This window comes from Apaloderma vittatum, unplaced genomic scaffold, assembly GCF_000703405.1.
Source record: "Apaloderma vittatum isolate BGI_N311 unplaced genomic scaffold, ASM70340v1 scaffold12561, whole genome shotgun sequence".
Classification (NCBI taxonomy): Eukaryota; Metazoa; Chordata; class Aves; order Trogoniformes; family Trogonidae; genus Apaloderma; species Apaloderma vittatum.
In genome coordinates this window covers 10782-31898 of record NW_009700842.1, presented here as the reverse complement: position 1 = coordinate 31898, position 21117 = coordinate 10782, and the positions used below count along the sequence as shown (strand labels likewise).

General features: G+C 44.2%; 1 protein-coding gene across 3 annotated transcripts in view; it reads left to right on the top strand.

Moving 5' to 3' along the window:
• FAM65B (family with sequence similarity 65, member B) overlaps positions 1 to 20364 on the top strand; it is a 33579-nt gene extending 13215 nt beyond the window's left edge. The window contains exons 10-22 of one of the 3 annotated variants that reach the window (XM_009878902.1): positions 891 to 1039; positions 2212 to 2341; positions 2901 to 3047; positions 4388 to 5077; positions 7671 to 7855; positions 9729 to 9897; positions 11280 to 11415; positions 12861 to 13022; positions 13385 to 13543; positions 14536 to 14738; positions 16041 to 16124; positions 18428 to 18518; positions 19915 to 20364. In XM_009878902.1, coding sequence (XP_009877204.1) covers positions 891 to 1039; positions 2212 to 2341; positions 2901 to 3047; positions 4388 to 5077; positions 7671 to 7855; positions 9729 to 9897; positions 11280 to 11415; positions 12861 to 13022; positions 13385 to 13543; positions 14536 to 14738; positions 16041 to 16124; positions 18428 to 18518; positions 19915 to 20015 — 2406 coding nt within the window. In that variant the 3' untranslated portion in view covers positions 20016 to 20364. Of the gene's footprint in view, positions 1 to 890; positions 1040 to 2211; positions 2342 to 2900; positions 3048 to 4387; positions 5078 to 7670; positions 7856 to 8220; positions 8296 to 9728; positions 9898 to 11279; positions 11416 to 12860; positions 13023 to 13384; positions 13544 to 14535; positions 14739 to 16040; positions 16125 to 18427; positions 18519 to 19914 lie in introns of those variants that run through there. The other 2 variants (XM_009878903.1, XM_009878904.1) reach the window with 2 other exon arrangements.
• Positions 20365 to 21117: the final 753 nt, after the last annotated feature.

Here is a 21117-nt window from a genome sequence, read left to right as displayed (position 1 = left end):
AGCAACAAAAAACCCCAAGCCAAAAATATCCCACTACTGTGAGCTTTATAATACTGCTCAGATAAGAGAGCAGCGTGCACTGATCTGGAGAAATACACAGGTCTCTCATTTGAAGGCATTCAGGGACAGTTGGGCATAAGCTGGACCAGTCCTGAGGTCCAGTCCCACCACCCTGCACCAGAACAGCAGTGCTACACAGTGAGGTAGCGACACTGTGAAGTTTCTGCTCACAGTGAGATGAGGGTGATAGAAAAACCACTCCAGCTTTTTGGCAGCTTCCTAGAGCACAGCAATTCCCAGAATTTCTTAATGAATGTCCCTCTGACTCCATGCGCTGTCCCCAGGGAAAGAACAACTTTTGCAACTCCTAGCAGTCAGCATTGATTTTTCCTCCCAAACTGGAGTCTTTCACCCTCTCATTGCCCTGGAGTTACACAAAACAAAACATAGAGTGCATCTCCCTTGGGAATTACCAAGTAGGCCAGCTACATCAGGAGATTGCGTGACATGAAGATTGTCAGTTGCTGAGAGCATATTAGACAGGAAAACATCCAGTATGCTCTCCTGTTCCTACTCTTCCCTTGGGCTCTGCTTATAGTCACTGCAAAAGACCAAACACAAGGTTGGATAGCCCCTTGGTCTGAGCCAGTATGATTGTTCTCTTCTGACACCCATAAAAACATAAAACATAGAAGCATGATCATATACAGCTGTGCATCTATTAAAAAAAAAATAAATTGAATTTTCGCCTTAGTTATGAAGATGCAAACCCACATATTTTAGAAGCCTTTTAGGAGAGGGTCCAAGACAGAAAATCGAAACTATTGCCTTGTAATTACAGATTGCAATGCCTTGTGTGATCCTGGATATGCTGTTCTTGTCTCTTATAGGTCACAGAAGTTAAAGGACTTGCTACTCACATCCTTGTGGGAAGTGTTACCTGTGAAACAAAGGACCTGTTTGCAGCTCGGCCTCAGGTGGTTGCAGTAGATATTAACGACCTTGGCACAATAAAGCTGAACCTTGAAATCACCTGGTAGTAAGTAGAACTGGTCGGTCGGTCACTGGGTCAAGCAACTGTAAAAAATTCAACCAAAGAGAAAAGGTCCGTCCGTGTGGTCTCTTCTCTTCCTTTTGCTCTCTGCTGCGGCAGATAGGAAGAGAACTGTAGCTCAAGTTTCAAAGATAAGAAATATTTCATGGTCAGCCACAGATTCCTTGTGTTACCTGTGGCAGATGGGGTTGTGCCTAGGTTCCTAGCTGCTAAATCATAGAATCATAGAATGGCCTAGGTTGGAAGGGACCTTAGAGATCATTTAAATAGTTGTGGTGAGTACTGATGTTACGAGGCATGTGAAACAGACAGCAGAGAGAAATCATAGAATTGCTTAAAAGTGTCTACTTCTTGCTCAAGCTCAAATAAAGGGCATAACTGAGTCCTCGTACATTCATTAATTTTTTTTTATATTAGTGTAAAATGCAATGAGGTTCCTCTGGATTTACGCTACCATAGCCAAATTCAAAAGTTGGCCCATCTTTAAAAACTGGCTTTTAAGGGCTTCGTACACCCTGAGGGCAGTGGGAAATCTGGCATTGTCCGTTGGAGACAGGGTGCTTGGGGACATGGTTTAGTGGTGGACTTGGCAGTGTTAGGTTTACAGCTAGACTCGATGTTCTTAAGCGTCTTTTCTATGATGCTATCTGCATTGGTCAAAATAGCTAAGCAGGTGTTAGGATTCAAACCCAGTTTTTTAATAAAATTGGTAACTGTCGTTTCTAAAGAAGCATTGATGCTTTTAGCTTTTGCAGTCATGTATGCCGTTTCTTGTAATGTAATAAACATGAAGCCTGCAGCAACAGCTACTGGTTTCCTTTATAATGCAACAGCTCTATTAATAGTAGAGCACCTTTCTCATTAGTATGTGTGACACTTAAATCCAAGAATACTTTCCATGTGAGAAGAATAACATCAGACTATGCTACATAACTGATTTCTGAGAGTAGAACACTTTCGTCAGAACTGAAAACCACACGTCTGAGCCTGCTGCCTAATTAACAACGTTTTCTTTTAAACGCTTCTGTTAGAAAACCTGCTACCTCTGGGTTTTGATGTGCTAATAAACCACCTTTTCAAAAGTCCTTTCTGTGGACCTCAAATTCCTTCTCACTCAGCCTAACAACCTTTTTTTTCCCCTGCTTGTGTGTCCATAGCCCCTTTGATGTTGAAGACTTGACCCCATCCAGTGGAAATGTGAGCAAGGCATCTGCTCTCCAGAGGAGAATGTCCATGTACAGCCAAGGCACTCCTGAAACACCAACCTTCAAGGACCACTCGTTCTTTGTAAGCTCTGTTTGGCTTCATGTTTATGTAATGAGAAGCCCTGGAGCGGTTCAAATGCTGCAAATCCTTCATTGCTTTACACGTCTCAAGCATTTTTTCCCTGGTTCCAGCAAGTTACCCTTGCAAATACTTACAAAGCAAGTGCATTCCTAGCTGCTAATCCACAAGAAGGTTTCTGTGATCCTAATGTCTTTGAAACCATGTGGCCACTTATTGCATACCTTTTCTTCTCACCTGACTGCTATAATACTTGAGTAAACTTTATAAAACATGTCTTTATTTTGTAATAGTAGTTAAACAACAATTACAGCGCTGGTATTTTTAACCATGATAATATTTGCCCCTGTACTGAAGATGTTCACAGGGTGCTCCTACTTTTTTTTTTGCATGAATTGAATTCTGAATGCTCTGATCAGGACTGTGTATAAAACTAAATAGGCTATCTGTACAGATATTAATTTTACAACAGCTGCATCCCATGCCTGTAATTTAGTACTCTGCTAAAAAGCATTCATTTCTCTTGCCCTTCCTGACACCCTCTTTGCTTTAACTGTTGAAGAAATGGCTACATCCCCCGCAAGACAGGCCAAAGTTGACAATCTTAGATGCTCTGCAGGATACTTTCTTTGACAAGCTTCGTCGCAGTCGCTCTTTTAGTGACCTGCCATCGCTCAGGCTAAGCCCAAAAGCAGGGCTAGAGCTATATGTGAGTCCTGTTTTTTGTTTGGTGAAGGATTTTTTCAGTCCCCATGTGGCATCTCCATTCCCACGCATGCTTCGTGTGCTGCTCTCTGTTGCAACTCACTCATTTTGCTGACTGATTAGAGGGGAGAACATGACTGTGAGCCCATGCTGCTCACATTAAATCAAAATTTCTTGGTTTCTGCAGGGATAATAATCAGAAGGCAACTATCTGTGGGTGGAGAGCAGGGCAGGAATACAAGCCAGCATGGTATTCTTAAATTCGCCTGCTACACTGATTGATGTTATACATTTGCCTAGTAACATGACTTTCAGGTGCTAAAAGCATACTCACATCGAGGGAAAGAAGAAATGAATCTTTGAGTATAATTATGTTTAGGGAGAAGAGCTGCTAACAGCGCTGGGAAAAAAAGATGCAAGTTTTGGACACTTTAACCTTATGCACCTTACCAATATGTGAATGCCTACAGTTCTTTCCAGCAAATTGTCAGCAAAATAGTAGTTGCCTTTCATCTGCACTGTGTATTTCTGTGAGCTGGCTACACAACAAAGCAAGATTTGTAGGCTGGATAGGCAGGTTGTGTCTCCTATAGTGATTTTTCCTCATAGGTCAGTCAAAGAGATGGACATACATATACGCTGTAATAATTTTTGGGCCCATATACACTGGTTTTGCTTCCTACACGATCAATGTCCTGGCCAATACACCACCACACTATTCATTTGAAACTCATGTTGAACAGGACTCCTGTGTAACTCAGTGTTCAGTGGTTATTAGAGATATCCATGCCACATGCAGAACTTACTTTCAACAGAGAAGAAATAACATACTACCATTAAAATGCCATGACACTAGAGAAACTTTTGGAGCAAAAACTTATTAAATTTTAGAGATTGCTACTTTAGTAGTCAGAAAATAGATACAATAGAAATCTATAACTAGTAGAAAAGTGCAAATAAGGTGGCTTAATTATAACCCCACTAAAAAGAGACATGCTGCAGGAACTAGAGCAATGCACTGGAAATGCTTTCTGAGGGAAATGGGTAGGATGAGAAGAATTCCTGTGTTGGCTCTGGGACTTGCTTCCTAGAGCTCTCTGCTTACTAGAAAGATGCTGAGCCCAAGTTTTCCAGCAGTTTTTCTGTTGAAATCAGGAGCCATGCCAGATGAAAGCAGAAGTTGGATTTGAAATATTTTTCCCATCTCTCAAGTCTTGAATGCTTTTCTTTAATCTTTTTCCTTGCATTTTTCTTTCCTGGGTACATACTGTGTTGTTTGTTGTTTTTTTTTCTTTCCAGTGCTGCATGAAAAACATTTTCTCTCTTTCTCTATTGTCTTTTCAGTCGAATTTGCCAGATGACGTCTTTGAGAATGGAACGGTGACCACCGACAAGCGTCCTCTGTCTTTCACTTTTGGTGACCTGCCTTACGAAAACCGTGTGCCCCCTGCCAACACCACAGAGTCATCTTCTGCCCACGTCAGCTCCAGCCCTGACATCACTGTGACCCCCACCCAGCACCGAGCTCTCAAGTCCTCCAAGAGCTCAGGCCTGGACTGTAGCAGCAGTGACTCCCGCAGAGACTCTGTTGCTGAGCCGAAGGACCTGCCATCCCAGGGAGAGGGGGCGGTGGTTGAGAACAAGCCCATCCCAAGAGCAGCTCCTGAAGTTTGCCAAAAAACCTCTGATGCTGAGAGTGATCGTGTCTTTATAGAAACAAGCGTCCCGGTGTCTCTCCTGCAGGACACGGATGAAGGTTCAGAGCTCAAGCCCGTGGAGCTGGATACCTACGAGGGCAACATCACGAAGCAGCTGGTAAAAAGGCTTACATCAGCAGAGGCACCCATGACCCCGGAGAGGCTGCCATGTGAGGGATCAATTAGTGGGGAATCAGAAGGATATAAGTCTTATCTTGATGGAAGCATTGAAGAAGCCTTGCAAGGGCTTCTCTTAGCTCTTGAGCCGCATAAAGAGCAGTATAAAGAGTTTCAGGACCTGGACCAACAAGTGATGCATCTAGATGACATCCTAAAAGTGAGTACATATTTGGAAAATACTACCCTAACGAAAATCTGAGGGGGTAGAATCTCTTCCCCTTCCTCGCAAACATCAAAGCAGGGGGTTTGGAGATCAGTAAAATTCCACAGTAGCAGTAGATTTGCTCCTGCTTGGAGCATCCCTTCTTAGTGTTGCATTTCTAAACTTTTGTTGGCAGTGTGCTTACGGTAGCCTTGTACCCCCAAGCAATGGATATTTTAATGTGCTCAAAACATTAGGTAAAGAGAAAAAGGTGCAATGGCAGAGGGGTAATGAAATTATACCCTTCTCTGAAGAAAGCACTTGCGAGCTCATTGCTTGTGCCGTACTGGAGATCAGATTATAGCCAACCTTCTGCCTTCAAAATCTATGGGTCACATCCTCAGCAGGTGTACTTTGGCATACTACCTCTGACCTCTGTGGAGCTGTGCAAAGCTACATCAGCTGAGGATCAGACCTTGTAGCCATAAAAGCTAAATTTTTGAAATTGCCAAAGAGGTTTAGAAGCACAAATCTCACTGAAGGTTGCCACCCAAATGGCTTCTTCCAAGCCTTTTCCTTTTTCCCTCATCCATTTTAAAATGAGAGACATCCTGTCATTACACCACAATGGACAGAAAATGTTGAAAAAGTAGAAAGAAGAAGAGGGGTTGCTTGTGTTTTTTAATACATTTACTGCTGATCACTGTGACTTGTATATTATTCCCCTCTGAATAATACCTCGTGACGCATTACTGTGCAAAGAGTATTATATGGGAAATAATCATTTCAAATGCTTCATATTCATATGCAAGTTGGTCTACTAGTCGTTTAATCCTCATCTTTCAAAAATATGGCTGAGGAGGAAGGAGGGAACCATTTATTCTTCAGCATTATCTTTTTATGAAGAAGCTTTAACATCCTTGTTTCCGTTGGTATTTGCAGCTGCACGGTACTTTCCCAAGTTAAGTGCTTTTTTGGACAGCCTGCAGCCCCTGTTCCTTGCGCTATTTCCCGAGCAGGTTCATGCAGGCAAAGCTACCATTACGATTCTTTTTTTAACTTTGTGGCTGCTCTGCAGCTTGTACAAAGAGGACTACTATCCATACTGCAGAGGGGCAGCGGAGACTGTTTATTTGCACTCCTTTTATCAGAAGTTACAAAGGGACAGACATGGGATGGGCACGAGAAAGGATGGACGTGTGCAGATGGGATTCCTGCACACTCGAGGTAGACACCTCTTCCAGATCTGCACGTGTCTGCGTGTTGCCTGTTGATCAACTCACAGACCCCCATGGCGTTGCCAGCAGGCATGCTAGGCTCCCCGTGCAAAAGGGTTGAGCTGGAATCCAGCTGTGGCTGAAGAAATCTCTCTTGGCCGTATTAGGTGGGTAGAGAAAAGGAGAAGCCCACCTGTCACTATTTGCTTTCACCTGAAGAAGCTGCGCTACCAGGTCTGACAGAAACGGTGGCTAAAACCATTGATGCTGCCGCAGATGTGTTGGGAAGTGTGTCTGATCAGCTAATGACTGTACGATCAGTTTAAGGAGTCAAGCATCATCCTAAGTGCTAACATATGACTATTATAGCATTGATATTGCATGCAGACAAATTGGAAGCAGAACTCTGAGCCCCCCCAGCTCTAGAGGAGCTGGTGTTGAGTCTGAGCACGGAGGCCAATGCATTTCTTTTTAGAAGCTGAGGCAAAGTCCTGGCTTCTGCCTGGGACTGAAAGATGTTGCTTGTGTAATGTCACTGGTGGCTCCTGGCTGTTTCTGATCAAATAGTCCCATAGTGCTAAAGCTGCTGGAAGTCACTGCACGAACCAGAGGAGGTGATCCCTCAAGTTACATCTGATCCTGCAAGGTGACCCTGGAAGCAACTCTGTGGGCATGCCTGCATGAATCGCCACGTGGGACTGGGGCCTTTCATGCTTCCTACAGCAACAGGAAGGTTTCCATCGCATTTCTCCCCAGCAGTGAGACTTCTCCCCAGCCCTCGCACTGTTAATTTCTGAGTTACAGTACTGCCTTCCTCTGTCACCTAGGAATCTGATGACTGACTGGCTTTCTCTTGATAACTGTGTGGCTTCAAAGGCCAAAAGTACTCTCATCCCAAAAATAGACGGGACCAAATTCAGTCCTGGCTAAGGTCCACTGGAGTTACATCTGGAACAAATCCAATAGTGCCGTTGGATATGTATAAATTGGCTTCTGTAGCTAGAACAGCAATTACAGAACGTGCCTTCCCCTTTCAACTTACAACACGCTACTTACCATCTCTCCTTTTGCAGAATGCTGAAAGCTGCATCACTTGGATTCAGGGTGTACTTCTCACTTCTGCGAATCACATCTAATTTTGCCTTTGAGGTTTTCCTCTGGGGAAGAGAAAAGGGGTAGGATGGGGAGGAGGAATGGAAGGGTTTATCCAGTTCTCAGGCTTTGATTGTGTATGCTATGAATATGAAGGTTTGAAATGAAACACCCAATAAAATGATGTTTTGAAAATAAAATTAAGAATTTGAAAGTTTTAAGCTTTATCATTTTTTTCTTCTTTTCTTTCCGTAGTAGCTAATATCTGGGGTTTTCATTGGTTCGTTCTGCCTTTGCAGTGCAAGCCAGCAGTAAGCCGAAGCAGGTCCTCCAGTTTAAGTCTAACAGTTGAAAGTGCTTTAGAAAGCTTTGATTTCCTGAACACCTCTGACTTTGATGATGAGGATGGTGGTGGTGTGGAGGTTTGTAATGGTGGAGGAGGTGCAGACTCAGTGTTTTCAGATACTGAGATTGAGAAGAATAGGTAAGTTTGTAGTAACTGCCAGCTGTGCTTACGCCAAACTGACACCCCAACTCTTTGTCGCTAACAGGGGATCCCGGTGCACACGTTATTCAAGGAAGACTGATTAATTGTTGATGAGGTTATAGGGTTAGAGGCTTCCCCGTGGCTGCTGCATACAAAATCTTTAGCTTCCAGGATGATTGTTTTCCCCCTATTCAAATACTATACACAATCTGTCCTCCAAAGGAGAAGGGTAAATTGAATTAAGCTGACATCAATACTGGCAGAGCCTCTTCCTTGACATAGGTTTGGACCTGGTTTTCCTTTGATGTAATTACTAATTCCTCTGTGGTTTTTCCCCCCCTCCCTTTGTCTTTTCTCTCTAGCCGAATGAGTCTTTGCAGTGGATTAAGCTTGTCAGTAACAATAACACAGGGCCAGATTTAAGCAGCATGGTGTAGGTTTCCTTTGGAATGTAAGAGTGATGACTGGTACTCTGTTCATGGCCCTGCGTGTTACCTGCCCTTCTTTCATCACTTTTGGTCTTTCTGAGAAAAAAAAAAAAAAAAAAAAAAAAAAGCGCTGTGGTGTTTGTGCCGTGATCTGCCATTGTTGTGTGACCTTAAGGTGCTGTGCTTCAGTCATTAGACCCTAAAAGCATGTTTGCATCCTCAGAGCTGACACGATGCCCAGCAGGCACGTAAGCGGCACTGGAGCTGGAAAAAAAGAAAAGAGCCTGGTTCCTTCACACCCCATGCTTTCCAACCAGGGAGCTATACCTCTCAGCTTATCATGGCCTGTTTGAAACAATTTCGAGTGCAAACACGCGACCAACATGCAATTCCCATCATCTCCCTGCATATCCCCATTCCATGGTGGGAATTAAAATCTGGAAAATTGTGTTGCTTGCTAAACTGGCACTCTGACCTCAGTTGAGTCGGTATTAATTTAAGGATCTGGCTTTAACCAGGCACTTTGTCTTAAATTTAACTTAAGCAGCAAAAATTTAAGTTAATTACAAGCTAACTTAGAAAGCAATGAAAATCTTTTAAGTTAAAATAGAAATTAAAATTTCTTTTTTTCCCCTCTGGCTTATCCCCAGACAGCATAGATTCCTGCCTCCATTTTTACATGTGTAAGTGTGTGACTCAGTGTAAAGATTGCAAGTGTTGAAATTTCTGAACTCGCAGCCAAACACACTTGCCATCTGGGGACTGACCTCGGGCTTTGCATTTAAACACAGGGAGGACCATTTGTACAACCAGACAATGTTGGAAATAACAATTTAAAACACAGTGGGACTAGCTTTGCACATGTCCTGGTTTGAGCTAAATAGAACCAATTCTGTCCAGAAGCAATTGGCCAAGTAAGCTGTACACATTGTGCCTAAAACAGCATATGAAAACATCATGTCTCTTACTCCAGCAGTGGTTTTTCCTTTCCTTCTGCAAGGAGAATTAAATTTGGCAGCAGGAGGTCTCGGAAATCACAGAGCTCTTCTTAGAGGCTCGGTGCTTGGGGTGGCACAAACTGGAATGGTTGTGCTTAACCCAGAGTGACTGGGGAGACGATTCACCAGCAGATGGGAGAAAACCATCACTGCCAAGCGACCATAGCTGCAGGTTTAAAAAGGCTTTGCTGTTGAGGGTGTTGCATTGCTCAAGGCGGAACCAGCCAGGGGAGAGAGACCTGTCCCCTCGGTGGGTACAGCCCTAACGGAGCAGCACTGCTCCTTTGCGATATGATGTGTTCATCACGAGGTTTCTGGCTGCTTTCAGCTCTTCTGCCGTGCTCATTGCTCATCGCCCTGAGCAAGCGTGTGTGTGTGTGTGTGTGTGTGTGTGTCTGCCACAGCACGGTCGGCCCCACAGTGATCTCCCTCGTCCCTCCCCAGTTACAGGACGGAGCACCCCGAAGCCAGAGGCCACCTGAGTGAAGCTCTCACCGAGGACACGGGTGTGGGCACCAGCGTGGCCGGCAGCCCTCTGCCTCTCACCACGGGCAACGACAGCCTCGATATAACCATAGTTAAGCACTTGCAGTATTGCACACAGCTCATTCAGGTACTGGGCCCTGCTCATTTGGGAAATACTATTTTAAGTTTTCTTTTCCTGGAGGGAGTGGGAGTGCAGGGCTGAGATGGCCACCACGCTGGGGTGGGAAGGTGACACCCTTCACCCCCAGTGAGAAAAGCCTCCGTCGTTTCTGTCCTGGTCTGTCTTGGAGCAGACCTGACATCCAAACTATGGGGCGCTTTGCAGGACCAAACAGGCAGCAGAGCAGATGATGGGGGCAGCGCCTGCTCTGGGCTGCATATGTCTGCTGGCTTGGCTGTGGGAGTCCTCAAAGAGATCAGTCCCTGGCTAAGGCAGCCCATGTCTTCAGAGGTAAAACAGAAGCCCCCAGCCCCGCTGTTAAACTGAGCGCCAAGCAAGGCTGCCGCATTCAAGAGCAGGAGTGAATTTCTGCATGGGAGCTACAGAGCCTGAAACACACACGCTTCAAGGCATCAGAACAACCCCCCAGGACACAGAAATTTTGTTTGTGCTCACAACTACCTAGCACAACCTTTTAGAGGGCTCTTTTGAGAGCCCAAGCACACCTCCAGCAAGCCACTAGGAAGAAAGGACATCAGGGTTTTCCTGATGAATCAAAACATACTGCAGCTTCCTCATTGCAGTTATTTGACTCTTCCATCTTATATATGATTGGCTTTATTTTCCCAAAGCCCCAGTGAAACAGTTCAGAGTGATCCTGATTCTGGCACCTTTAGTGCTGACTTGGACACTCTGCTGACTCACAAATATGAGAAAAAAGGGAGGTTTTTTGGCTTAAATACAAGACCACACAGTAAATATGCAGTTGTGGGAGGCAAGCTTGAACTCTTTCCACATAGTGAGTAGATTTGATATGAACTATATTTACATGGACTGCTGAAGAAAATGCAGATGTCAGCAGCAGGGAGTATTAGCAAGGCAAAAGTGCCAAATCAATAAACATATCTGGGTAGTTGATCAGAGCTGAAATGGAGTGGAGAAAGAGCGACCTGTGGTCTGCCTCCAGGCAGGTATGTCCTGAAAGTCCACAGCCTATGTTGTATGAAAGTCAGACTAATAATAATAATCACAGATCCCTTTAGCTTTGCAGAGTATATAAATCAGAAATCACATACGCAGATGGCTGCTTGGATATTCAATTGCCTATATCTGGATGTAGATGTTAAAGATATAAGCAACAATGACAATGAACCAGGACCATAAAATATGCCAGAGACAAAAAACTTTCAAAGTTAAGGAGATCCCATGATACCAGGCAATGAATTTGCCATTGCACTTCTTCAGGTGCTGGCTGTTTTGGAGATTTTTGTTTTCTTGTGAGGGTTAGTTGTTTGAGGTTTTTTTTGTTCAATGACTCCTTCTCCTTCCTTCCCATTTGTCTTCACCAGCAAATTGTGTTCTCCAGTAAAACACCATTTGTGGCAAGAGACCTCCTGGATAAGCTGTCCAGGCAGATCCTAGTGATGGAGAATATCGCAGAAATCAGCACTGAGAACTTGGGAAACATCACCTCCCTTACTGATGGTAAGAGACAAGTTAGAGGGTTTCTTATGAAAAGGGTTTGGTCTGGGCACACGTGCCTGCTGAAATAATCACTGTGCAGAGCTTGTCATCACTGCAGGATATGCCACCATAGTAAGGTTGATTCACAGTGACCAGAAGATGTAGGCATCACCAGAGTTGGTCAGGGGCCTTATTCTAGCTTTAGCACTGGTATCAAGAAATAAGCAGGTGAGAAGAAAAAGGACTTATTCTTATCCTCCTTGATGTGCAGAACATGCACAGAGGTCATTGCTGCAGCACGGTGGGGATGCTGCCACCTCTGAAGAGCCAAACTCTTCCTCCACTTCTCTTTCCAGAAGAAAGGCAGGATCCACATTATACTATCAGGCATACAACTCCTCAAACATATTACCAGTTTTATTTTAGTAATTCTCTATAGAGAATTACTATTTTTCTTGTTGTTGCAGCTATTTTAATACGTTGGAAGAGTTTGATGAACACATAGTTACTCTTGCGAGCACTCTGGCAGGATAGGTAAATACAATATGGTGTATTTACTTTATCAGAAAACTAACGCAAAATTGAGTGATTTACCTAAGGCCACAGAGCAGTGCTAGAAGAGGGACCAGTTGCAGTATTCCCCTCGTATTTCATGGTATTTAAAATGCTGAGACAGCAGCACCCAGAACTGGATTCAGGAGCAAATTTTCTCATGTCCTACCATGGGAAACAGAAAAGACACATTACAAACTTGGGGTGACTACATGATCACACTCTGTGAAGTGCAATCTAACCAATAATAAATCTAACTAACAATAAAGATGTTAGACAATATACAGATATTATACAAGTATACAAATATATTCAAAGATATAACAGAATATGTTAATGTGGAACCCATGACTCCAAGCTGACAACTAGATCCCAAGTGGAAAAAAGTTCCAGACTGGACTCAGCAGCAGACAGGAGCACCAGAATCCAGAGGATAGTCAAAAAAACCCCCCAAATCCAGAAAAGGAGCTATGCTGCTCCCATCCAGAGAGGCGGGGGAAGACAATCTGTGCTGATGATTGGTGCTTCTCTGCAGTGTGAAAACAGGAGACAAGAATACCAGCAGTACAGGGAGAGATGATGAACAGCTGATGACAATCCTCCCAGCACAGCAGGCACAAAAAAGCCCCCAGCCTCTTCTGAGGTGCCTTTATGTACGGAGCACCATGGGAGGGAACACTGTGGTTGGTCCGTTTGGGTTACCTGACCTATCCTCTCCTGCCCATAGGCACAGCTGCCTTCACAGGTGTGAAGGTAATGGTATAGGCATACTATTTGGCAAGTCTGCCAAGTAGTAGTTGTTTGTCAGTGGTCTAGGGTGATATTTCCTCTACTCTTACTATCTCTTTTTCTTCTAGTATGCCAGTGCTTCTAGCATGGCTTTATTTCATTGATCATTTTGTATTCTGTGTCAGCAATTCCAGAGTTCCACAAGAAGCTGTCGCTGCTGGCGTTCTGGATGAAGTGTACTGGTCCTTCAGGAGTGTATCACACATCTGCAGATAAGATGATGAAGCAGCTGGATATCAATTTTGCTACCACTGTGAATGAGGAGTGTCCAGGACTTGCAGAAACAGGTACTAACTGCTGCAAAAATATTGTGTTGGCCATTAAAATGGAGAACAGTTGTGTACTGGGCTTTACTCAGCCTTCATTGCTTTGTTTTCCAACCCCTTGGAGGTCTGTTTGAGCATGGCTTTGTGGTCTCATTTGAAAACTAATGCTCAACTCTTGAAACAGTTTTGGCCTCAGATAAGCAGATCAGAATAGGAAAAAAAGGTGAGACCATCAGAAAGAGAATATTGTTTTAAGGTTTATGAGCTAACTGGAAATAAGTCTAATCCCAAATACAGGTTTGTAAGTGATTGACTGAAGTAGGAATCCTAGCACCTAAAATTTTACATCTATAATGTGTCTCTTTGTTGGTGGCTGCCTGCAGTCTTCAGAATCCTGGTGTCTCAGATCCTGGACCGGACGGAGCCTGTCCTCTACTCCACCATGTCCTCCGAGATCATCACTGTCTTTCAGTATTACAACTACTTTGCCAGCCACAGTGTTAATGACCTTGGAAGCTATTTGCTGCAACTCGCAAAAGAAGGTGGGCTACAAACTCTAGTGGCTAACAGGGGAATACATCAGTGTCCTTCTGACAGGGAAGTACATCAGCACAACAGAGCTGACCCTGAGGTTGATTTTACAAAAGGGGAGAAAGGAGACAAAGAAGAGCCTTGTATACTAAGTCTGAATGCACCTGAACAGTTGTACATATCAAGGGAAAGGAGCTGATACAGATACAACCTCAGTCATTTCCAATTACATATCTTAATGGGAAAAAACTATGTTGGAAGAGTTAATTTTTAGGAAATGTCTGATGGTGGTGGGCTGGACCCAAGGACTGGGAGGTTTTCTGTGCCTGCAGATCGGATGATGTTCTGGTCTTTCACCATCCTTTAGGGATAGACCTGAAGTGCTGAGCTCTTCTCAGCAGCCAGGGAAAAGCAGTCGCTCCACAGAGTGTGCTAGAGTGCAATCCCTGGCCAGCTAAGTCTTCTCTTCTATTTGAGAGGGAGTTTGAGGAACCTTACCTAGTTTTCATTTTTGTTTGAGCATACTTTGTGGAGCTTTTGCTCAAAAATGTGAAAGGAAAAAGGCATTTCAGCCAACTTCTGAAACACGTTAGCCCTGGCTCATGGTGGCAGACATTAATCTGACTAGGAAAAGCCCTCACAAAGGTGCCCTGGAAGTCAATACAGTGGCAGAGGCTATTGGGTTTCACTTTTTATGGGGAGGATTTATGTCTTCCAGCAGAATATGAAGGTTTGAGAGGTAGGCTCGTAGTTCTGAATAGGTGTAAGTGCTGCAGTTGTCCCATCTATTCATCTCCTCCTTTGGAGGAGTGTCCGAAAAAATGGCCCGACTTGAAGCCCAGATAATTCCTCACGCAGACACACGGCTCTGTTGCAGTTGTTCAGATGGGATTGTTTCATGTCTTTTGTGTGTATAATATAAATTGTGGATTGCTAGCAAGGAGCAATCTGAAATATCAAGATGCTAGAATAAGTCACAGGGACCTTTCTCTTGCACTTCTAGCCTCTGTGGTACAGGTGCTGCAGTCAGTGAAAGATGGAAAAGTGCAGCAAAATGTGGCCAAAATAAACTCCAATAACCTTCCACCACAGCAAGAAGTTTTGAGAGCTTTGGCTTTACTTCTTAATGAAAATAAAAATGAAGTCAGTGAGACTGTGGCATCACTTTTGACAGCTACCACAGAAAACAGGCACTTCAGGGAGAAGGTAAGTGGCAACAAATCACCTATTGCATAAGAGACCTCTATCATCATGACATTTTTTCTGCCTGTGTGTCTCAAATATCTACATGCATAAAATATTTGCTCCAAGCTTGATTTAAACTGATCCAGAGGGGTTTCCTGTCTATTTTTTTTGTAAATATGCAGACCTGTATCTGTTGTTATCCCAGTCTGCTTCTACCTGTCAGTAAAATAAACAGGTACTAGCCAAAACTCTGCAAATACTTACCTAGTGGTGTACTCTCCACACTTCAGCATTTCTGCTGGCTTGTTTCAGACTTGGCTTCAGTCCAAGGCTTCAAGGCTACAGTTCCCAGCATCATCAACATGCAGAGGTTCAGGTCTAAGATTTCTTTTCTTTTCTTTTTTTTTTTTTTTCCAAAGGAGAGTGGCATCTATTGGACCCCCCACCATTATTGGAGGGGATGGACTGCCTTGGGCAAGCACAGCTCAGCTGCAGGATCTATCACAGAAATTAAAGAGAAAGGAGAGGGGAATAAGAAAATTAGGGACTGGCTTCTACCCTTTCATGGCAGACATTTCCTTACTATCCTTCTTGTTCCCTGTCAGGGGGGAGCAAAAGAAAAGGCAGTTGGAAGAGGAAGCATGGCAGAAGGGAGGGAGAGGCTCTCTGTCAATCGAGTCCACTCATTGCTTGCCCTCCCACTTCATCTTCCATTTTCGCAGCCCCTCAGTATCTCATACCATCCTTCTCTGTCCCCAGCTTCATGGAGGCAGCATCTCAGGGGAAATCTAACCTCCTCCTGCAGCAGGCATGTGTAGCTGATACCTGGTTCACTGCCTGCAGGAAGGACCTCAAAGTGCCTTGTATGAGGGTGTTACGCAGCCTTACACTGCAGAGGAGTTTGTTGTGCAGCCGACTGATGTTTGCTGCTTGCACTGGTTTTGCTGGCACACCAGTAGCTGTGGGCCAAGCAGTTAACTGGTCTAGTAGCTCATGCTGACCTTTAATAGTTATTTGCAGTCCCCCTGGAGTCCATCGCAGCCTCTTCATTATTATCTTTATCATCAGAGAGACCATCTCTGGAGGCAGCTCTTGAGCTATTTAGTCTCCAAGGCCCATTTAAAGGTCTTTGGTGATTTATGCTGAAAGGCCCTCAAGGGTGCCAGATTGTGCTTCTCACTTTAACATGAACTTTTCCTCACCGAACGCTGGCCTGAGACTACCACTACCCTTTTGGTAGGGTCGCAAGGCCTCCATGTTCCACCCTTTTGCTCCACACAGGCACACACATTTTTATCACTACTCTTCTTTATCTGTTTTCAGGCCTTGATTTACTACTGTGAAGCACTAACCCAGCCCAACCTCCAGCTGCAGAAAGCAGCTTGCTTGGCTCTAAGATACCTCAAGGTAAGAGACAAAGAATTCACTATGGCACTTGGCTTTACTTTAAAGAAAGGACATCTTATAGGTACAAACAGCAAAATAGAAATTGCAATAGCAGCAGCTGTAGTGTTTTTGTTTTGCATTATTGCACTGCATCCTTTTACAGGTACTGTGCTGTTTGGGAGCAGTTTAGAAGTTTTATTGCAAAAGCAGACGGTCTCTGCAATGATGACAGAGTTTCTCTCTTGCGTATCATCTTTTCCTCTCTCTCATATTGACTTTAGGAGACTTACTTCCACATCTCAGAGAAAAAAGATGTTAATCTATAGAGTACTAACTGAGAGGGGAAAAAAAACCCCACCCTTTCCCAGGGTAAAATTAGTTGTAATGCATGTAGGTTGCAGTGAAAGAAGAGAAAGGGAGAGACAGGTCACAGCTCGTTTTGTGACAGAAAAATGGTATGTCTGGACACTACAGCTTCAGCTAGCATCTGGCACCATGTCTGCACTCCCTCCCATGACAGGAAGGAAAAATGCACTTTTGTTCTGACTGTATAGAGCCATGGGAAACAGCGTCTGCCCAAGCCCGACTAGTACAGGACACTGAGGCAAAATATGTTTTCTGTGAGACAGACTGACTGCGGACTGACTCTTTCTCAAAACTGTCCCCCGCAGAAGACAGCTCTAAAGTGTAACTTCATGCCAGCCAGAACTGATACCACCCAGTCCCTAATCCAGTATTGTTTAAATATGAAAAAACTGTTTTCCCTTAAACGAGACATTAGCAGGCATCCCTGAGAGGCAGTGGTGAGAGGCATTCCGCTTCTGCTGTGTGTGGGGTGCAGTAGGGTTTTTGATCTTTCAGGAAAAGGCAGAGTAGGAACCAGTGGAGGGAACTGGAGTTAGACAAGAGCTTGCCCTGTGTCAAGCACAGGCAGCCAAGTTGAAGATGAGGTGGTGAGAATTAATAGCTCTGGTAGCCATGCCCTCATGCAGAACATCGTACACCAGACCTGTGCCCCTCAGATCAACAAGGCTTATACAAATACTGACTCTGGCTCAGTGTCTCTTCCATGTGTCATGCCAGGGCAGTGCCTGCCTTTCCTTTCTCATCTCTCGTTGTATTAAATGGCCTGCCAGAGACATTATGAGACCTGCTCTCCCTAAAGGCCTGACATTTTTGTAGCAGAGAACAGGATCATTCCTTGCTTTCTTCCCAAAAATAGCAGAGGCAAGGCAAAAATGTGGAAATGTTGGTGAGTGTGGGTGTGGGCAAGGAGCCTGCAGTGAGGTGACTGGGCTGGCCAGCCAGCATACCCTGCTGTGCCCCATAGGTAAGCTGGCAAGAACAACCTTCTCAAACCTACCAGGTTTGAGAAGCTCAGTGTGAAACTCATTCCCTTGATGCCTGTCTGCCATTTGTTTTCCTGCCATACCCTTACCTTGGCACTTCATGGCCTTGTCCCATGGCCTGTCACCCAGCCTACAGTCAGACACAGACGATCAGCCAGGTCTGTGCATGTAGCATATTGGGTAGGAAGCCTAGAAAGGGTCCCTACTGACAGCAGAAAATATTCATTCTCCTACATGCTCTCCCTCAGGGAAACCCCATTCCTCATATCACACACAGAATCACAGAATGTCAGGGGTTGGAAGGGACCTCAAAAGATCATCTAGTCCAACCCCCCTGCCAGAGCAGGATCACCTACAGTAGGTCACAGAGGAACGTGTCCAGGCGGGTTTTAAATGTCTCCAAAGAAGGAGACTCCACAACCTCCCTGGGCAGCCTGTGCCAGTGCTCTGTCACCCTCACAGTGAAAAAGGTTTTTCTAATATTTTTGTGGAACCTCCTATGTTCCAGCTTGTAGCCATTACCCCTTGTCCTGTCATTGGACGTCACTGAGAAGAGCCTGGCTCCGTCCTTCTGATATTCAGCCTTTACATATTTACAAACATTAATGAGGTCACCCCTCAGCCTCCTCCGAGATAGAGAGACCCAGCTCCTTCAGCCTTTCCTCACAAGGGAGATGTTCCGCTCCCTTCATCATCTCTGTGGCTCTGTGCTGGACTCTCTCCAGCAGTTCCCTGTCCTTGAGCTGAGGGGCCCAGAACTGAACACAAGATTCCAGACGAGGCTTCTCCAGGGCAGAGTAGAGGCACAGGAGGACCTCTCTCAACCTACTAGCTACTCCACTAGCTACTCCACCAAGGTTCTTCACTTACTTGGAGTAGGAAGGCCAATGCAGAGGATGGTCACTATTTCCACACAAGGTCGTGAAATAAAACCACAGTGCATGGTGCTAATGCAGTTCTTTTTGCACTTCCCAGGCTACTGAGAGTATTAAAATGCTGGTCACACTCTGCCAGTCTGACAATGAAGAGATCAGAAAAGTGGCGTCTGAAACCCTGCTCTCACTTGGTGAGTTGGCTGTTTTAGGGCACTATTTACTTTTCTTTTTTAACAAAGCAGCATATAAGACATCTGAGTTATACAAACGTGAGCCCCTAAATTAAAACAAAACTTTACCTGGAGAGTCAGATGAGTTAAAAAATATATATATTCCTAAAAATAATCCAGTCTGAAAATCATGAAAATGAGCCAAAAAGAGAGAACCTGAATTGTGTGAGTCTGGAGGGGGAAGTAGAAATGTAAAAATAGCGAAGGAGAAGTTGACAAACAGAAATAACTCGTTATGAATTTGAAACCTAAGCACCCTTGAGGAGGCAGGACCGACACACTGCCTGCTGCTTTCCATACACCCTCCTTTTGGGGATCCCCTCCTATCATCCCTGTAATGCCACAGTCACACTCTCAAGAGCCAGTAGCACTGCTGAGTGTTCAATGAATCTAGATTATCTTTATATGCTTCTTTGGAGAGACCCTAGCCTGAAAGTCCTTCACACTGTACCTCAGACACCTTGCATTGAGCTTCATTTGTCCTTGAGACAAGAGATACCCTCTTGAACCTGTAATCTGTCTGCATAGCACCATGTGGTTTCAGGTCACCAGTACTTCATGGCACAGAAAAATTATATTTTTCTGGCCTCTAGGCAAGGCACGGATTTCTAATGCACAGATGCATGTCCAGCTGTGATTTTAGTTATGCAAACTCTCCAAATATACTCTCTCTCATCACCAGTTTGGCAGGAATTCACTCTGCTGTTGGACATGTTGCTGCTCAGTTTTTAAAACAGCTAGCCCAGGGACACTTTTTGAAAATGCAGGGAGATTGTACTGCCATTCTTCTAGAGAGTGCACAGAGACCATTTTGGTTCCTAGTGGCCAGTTCAACATGTTGGGCAGAATGCTGTCTTCAGGTGCATATAGATCACAGTACCCAGAGAAAAGGGTCTTGAGACACACAGGGAGTTAAATTCAGCAAATATACCGTTTCCTCTTTTTCAGTGGTATGTAAGTAAGGATGTGGCTACACGCAGTTTTAAGTGTCAGGAAGTGAGTGAACTTTTATGTTGTCCAAAGTAAACATCATCTGTTTTGACTATATCACAGCTGCAGCTGAGACCTTCACAAGCACCACAGGTCATTTAATAAGAGAAGTGTACAGATAACTGTCATCTAATCATACAGGCCACGTCTGGTTCTGTTTTGCTCTAGAGAAAGCCAGCAAATTCCAAAAGAAAAAAAAAGAAAAAAAGAAGTGAACATTCAGAGCATGCTTAACTTGCCTTCAACAAGAAATTTTAAATAAAGAAGTTACCAGCAGTACTTCCCAACAGCAGAGAATCCAGCATTTTAAATGTTGTACAGCAATGATATAATAATACATTATTATGCTTTAACATTTTGCATTCAGGTGAAGATGGGAGACTGGCATACGAACAGCTAGACAAATTTCCCAGGGAATTTGTTAAAGTTGGAAGTCGCCGTGGAGCTGAAGCTGCCACAGCTTTTTAGGTGGAAAAGAACCTGCCTACATTTAACAGGCATTAAAGTAGGATGGAGCTGCACTTCAGTATGGGAAGCAGAAGGAAGACTTTGAAGCATTCAGTGAGAACGTCCCAAAAATGTAGCATTTTGCAGAGTTTTTAAAGAAAAGCAAAAATCTAAAATCCAGCTCAAGAGTTCCTATTGGCTCCTCTTTGCAGCTCATGATGGAACAGTTGGATGCTGAAGAACAATACTTTCTTGATTCACAACAAATAATGTAATTGCAGTTATTCAGCCTCAACAAACTTCTGTGAGTTTTAAGAATTTGGCATCTTCATATATTTTACCGAGTATTACATTTACTTCCTGGAAGTTGTGAAAGCTTGCGATGTGCGATCCTGTATCTGAGGAGGAGGCTGCCTGAGCAGGACTGCAAAGGAGCTTTCTCTCCGACCCCGAGCTAAACATGTGCTGCCACGCAGTGTCCCCAGCAGCACTCCAGCGGCGGCGAACACCACTTGGCTTTCTCAGTTTTGTCTCAGTAATGAAATATAGAGCAAGTTTCTTCAAGTTTTGCCTCCAGAAACAGCATGATGTAAAACCCTGGGAGGTGTCACTTTGGTGACTCATTCTGAATGCCTCTGCTGGTCTTTTATTTCCTTTCTCTTGCCCTCCAGCAATGAGCCATCATTAACCCAGAGATTTGTGAGGGGGATCAAACAATCACATAGGCTTCTGAAAACTAAATGAAAGGTGAAGCCCGTTTATTTATTCTGAGAAGAAGGAGTGAATACAGCTAATTGCACTGAGTCCCCAAAGCCATTTGGTCCTGTAAGTTGCAGGCAGGATTGGATTTCATACGCTCTAATTAGTGGATCACAGCTTCTATAGAGTGATTTTTCAATATAAAGAACAAGAACAAACTAAAGTAGGCCTCAGAGGCGTAATAAACAGAGGGCGCAGTGAATGCATTTCCCGCTGCCTCCCACTGCAAGGATGAAAGGCAGCGAGGGCTTCGAACTGTTGATTATGAGCCTTAAGTTAACAGAGGAGGTGAATAGAATTTAACAGAAGAGTGTTCCTGTACTGTGTTCATTATGCATGAAATGCTATTTAGATGTCAATTAAA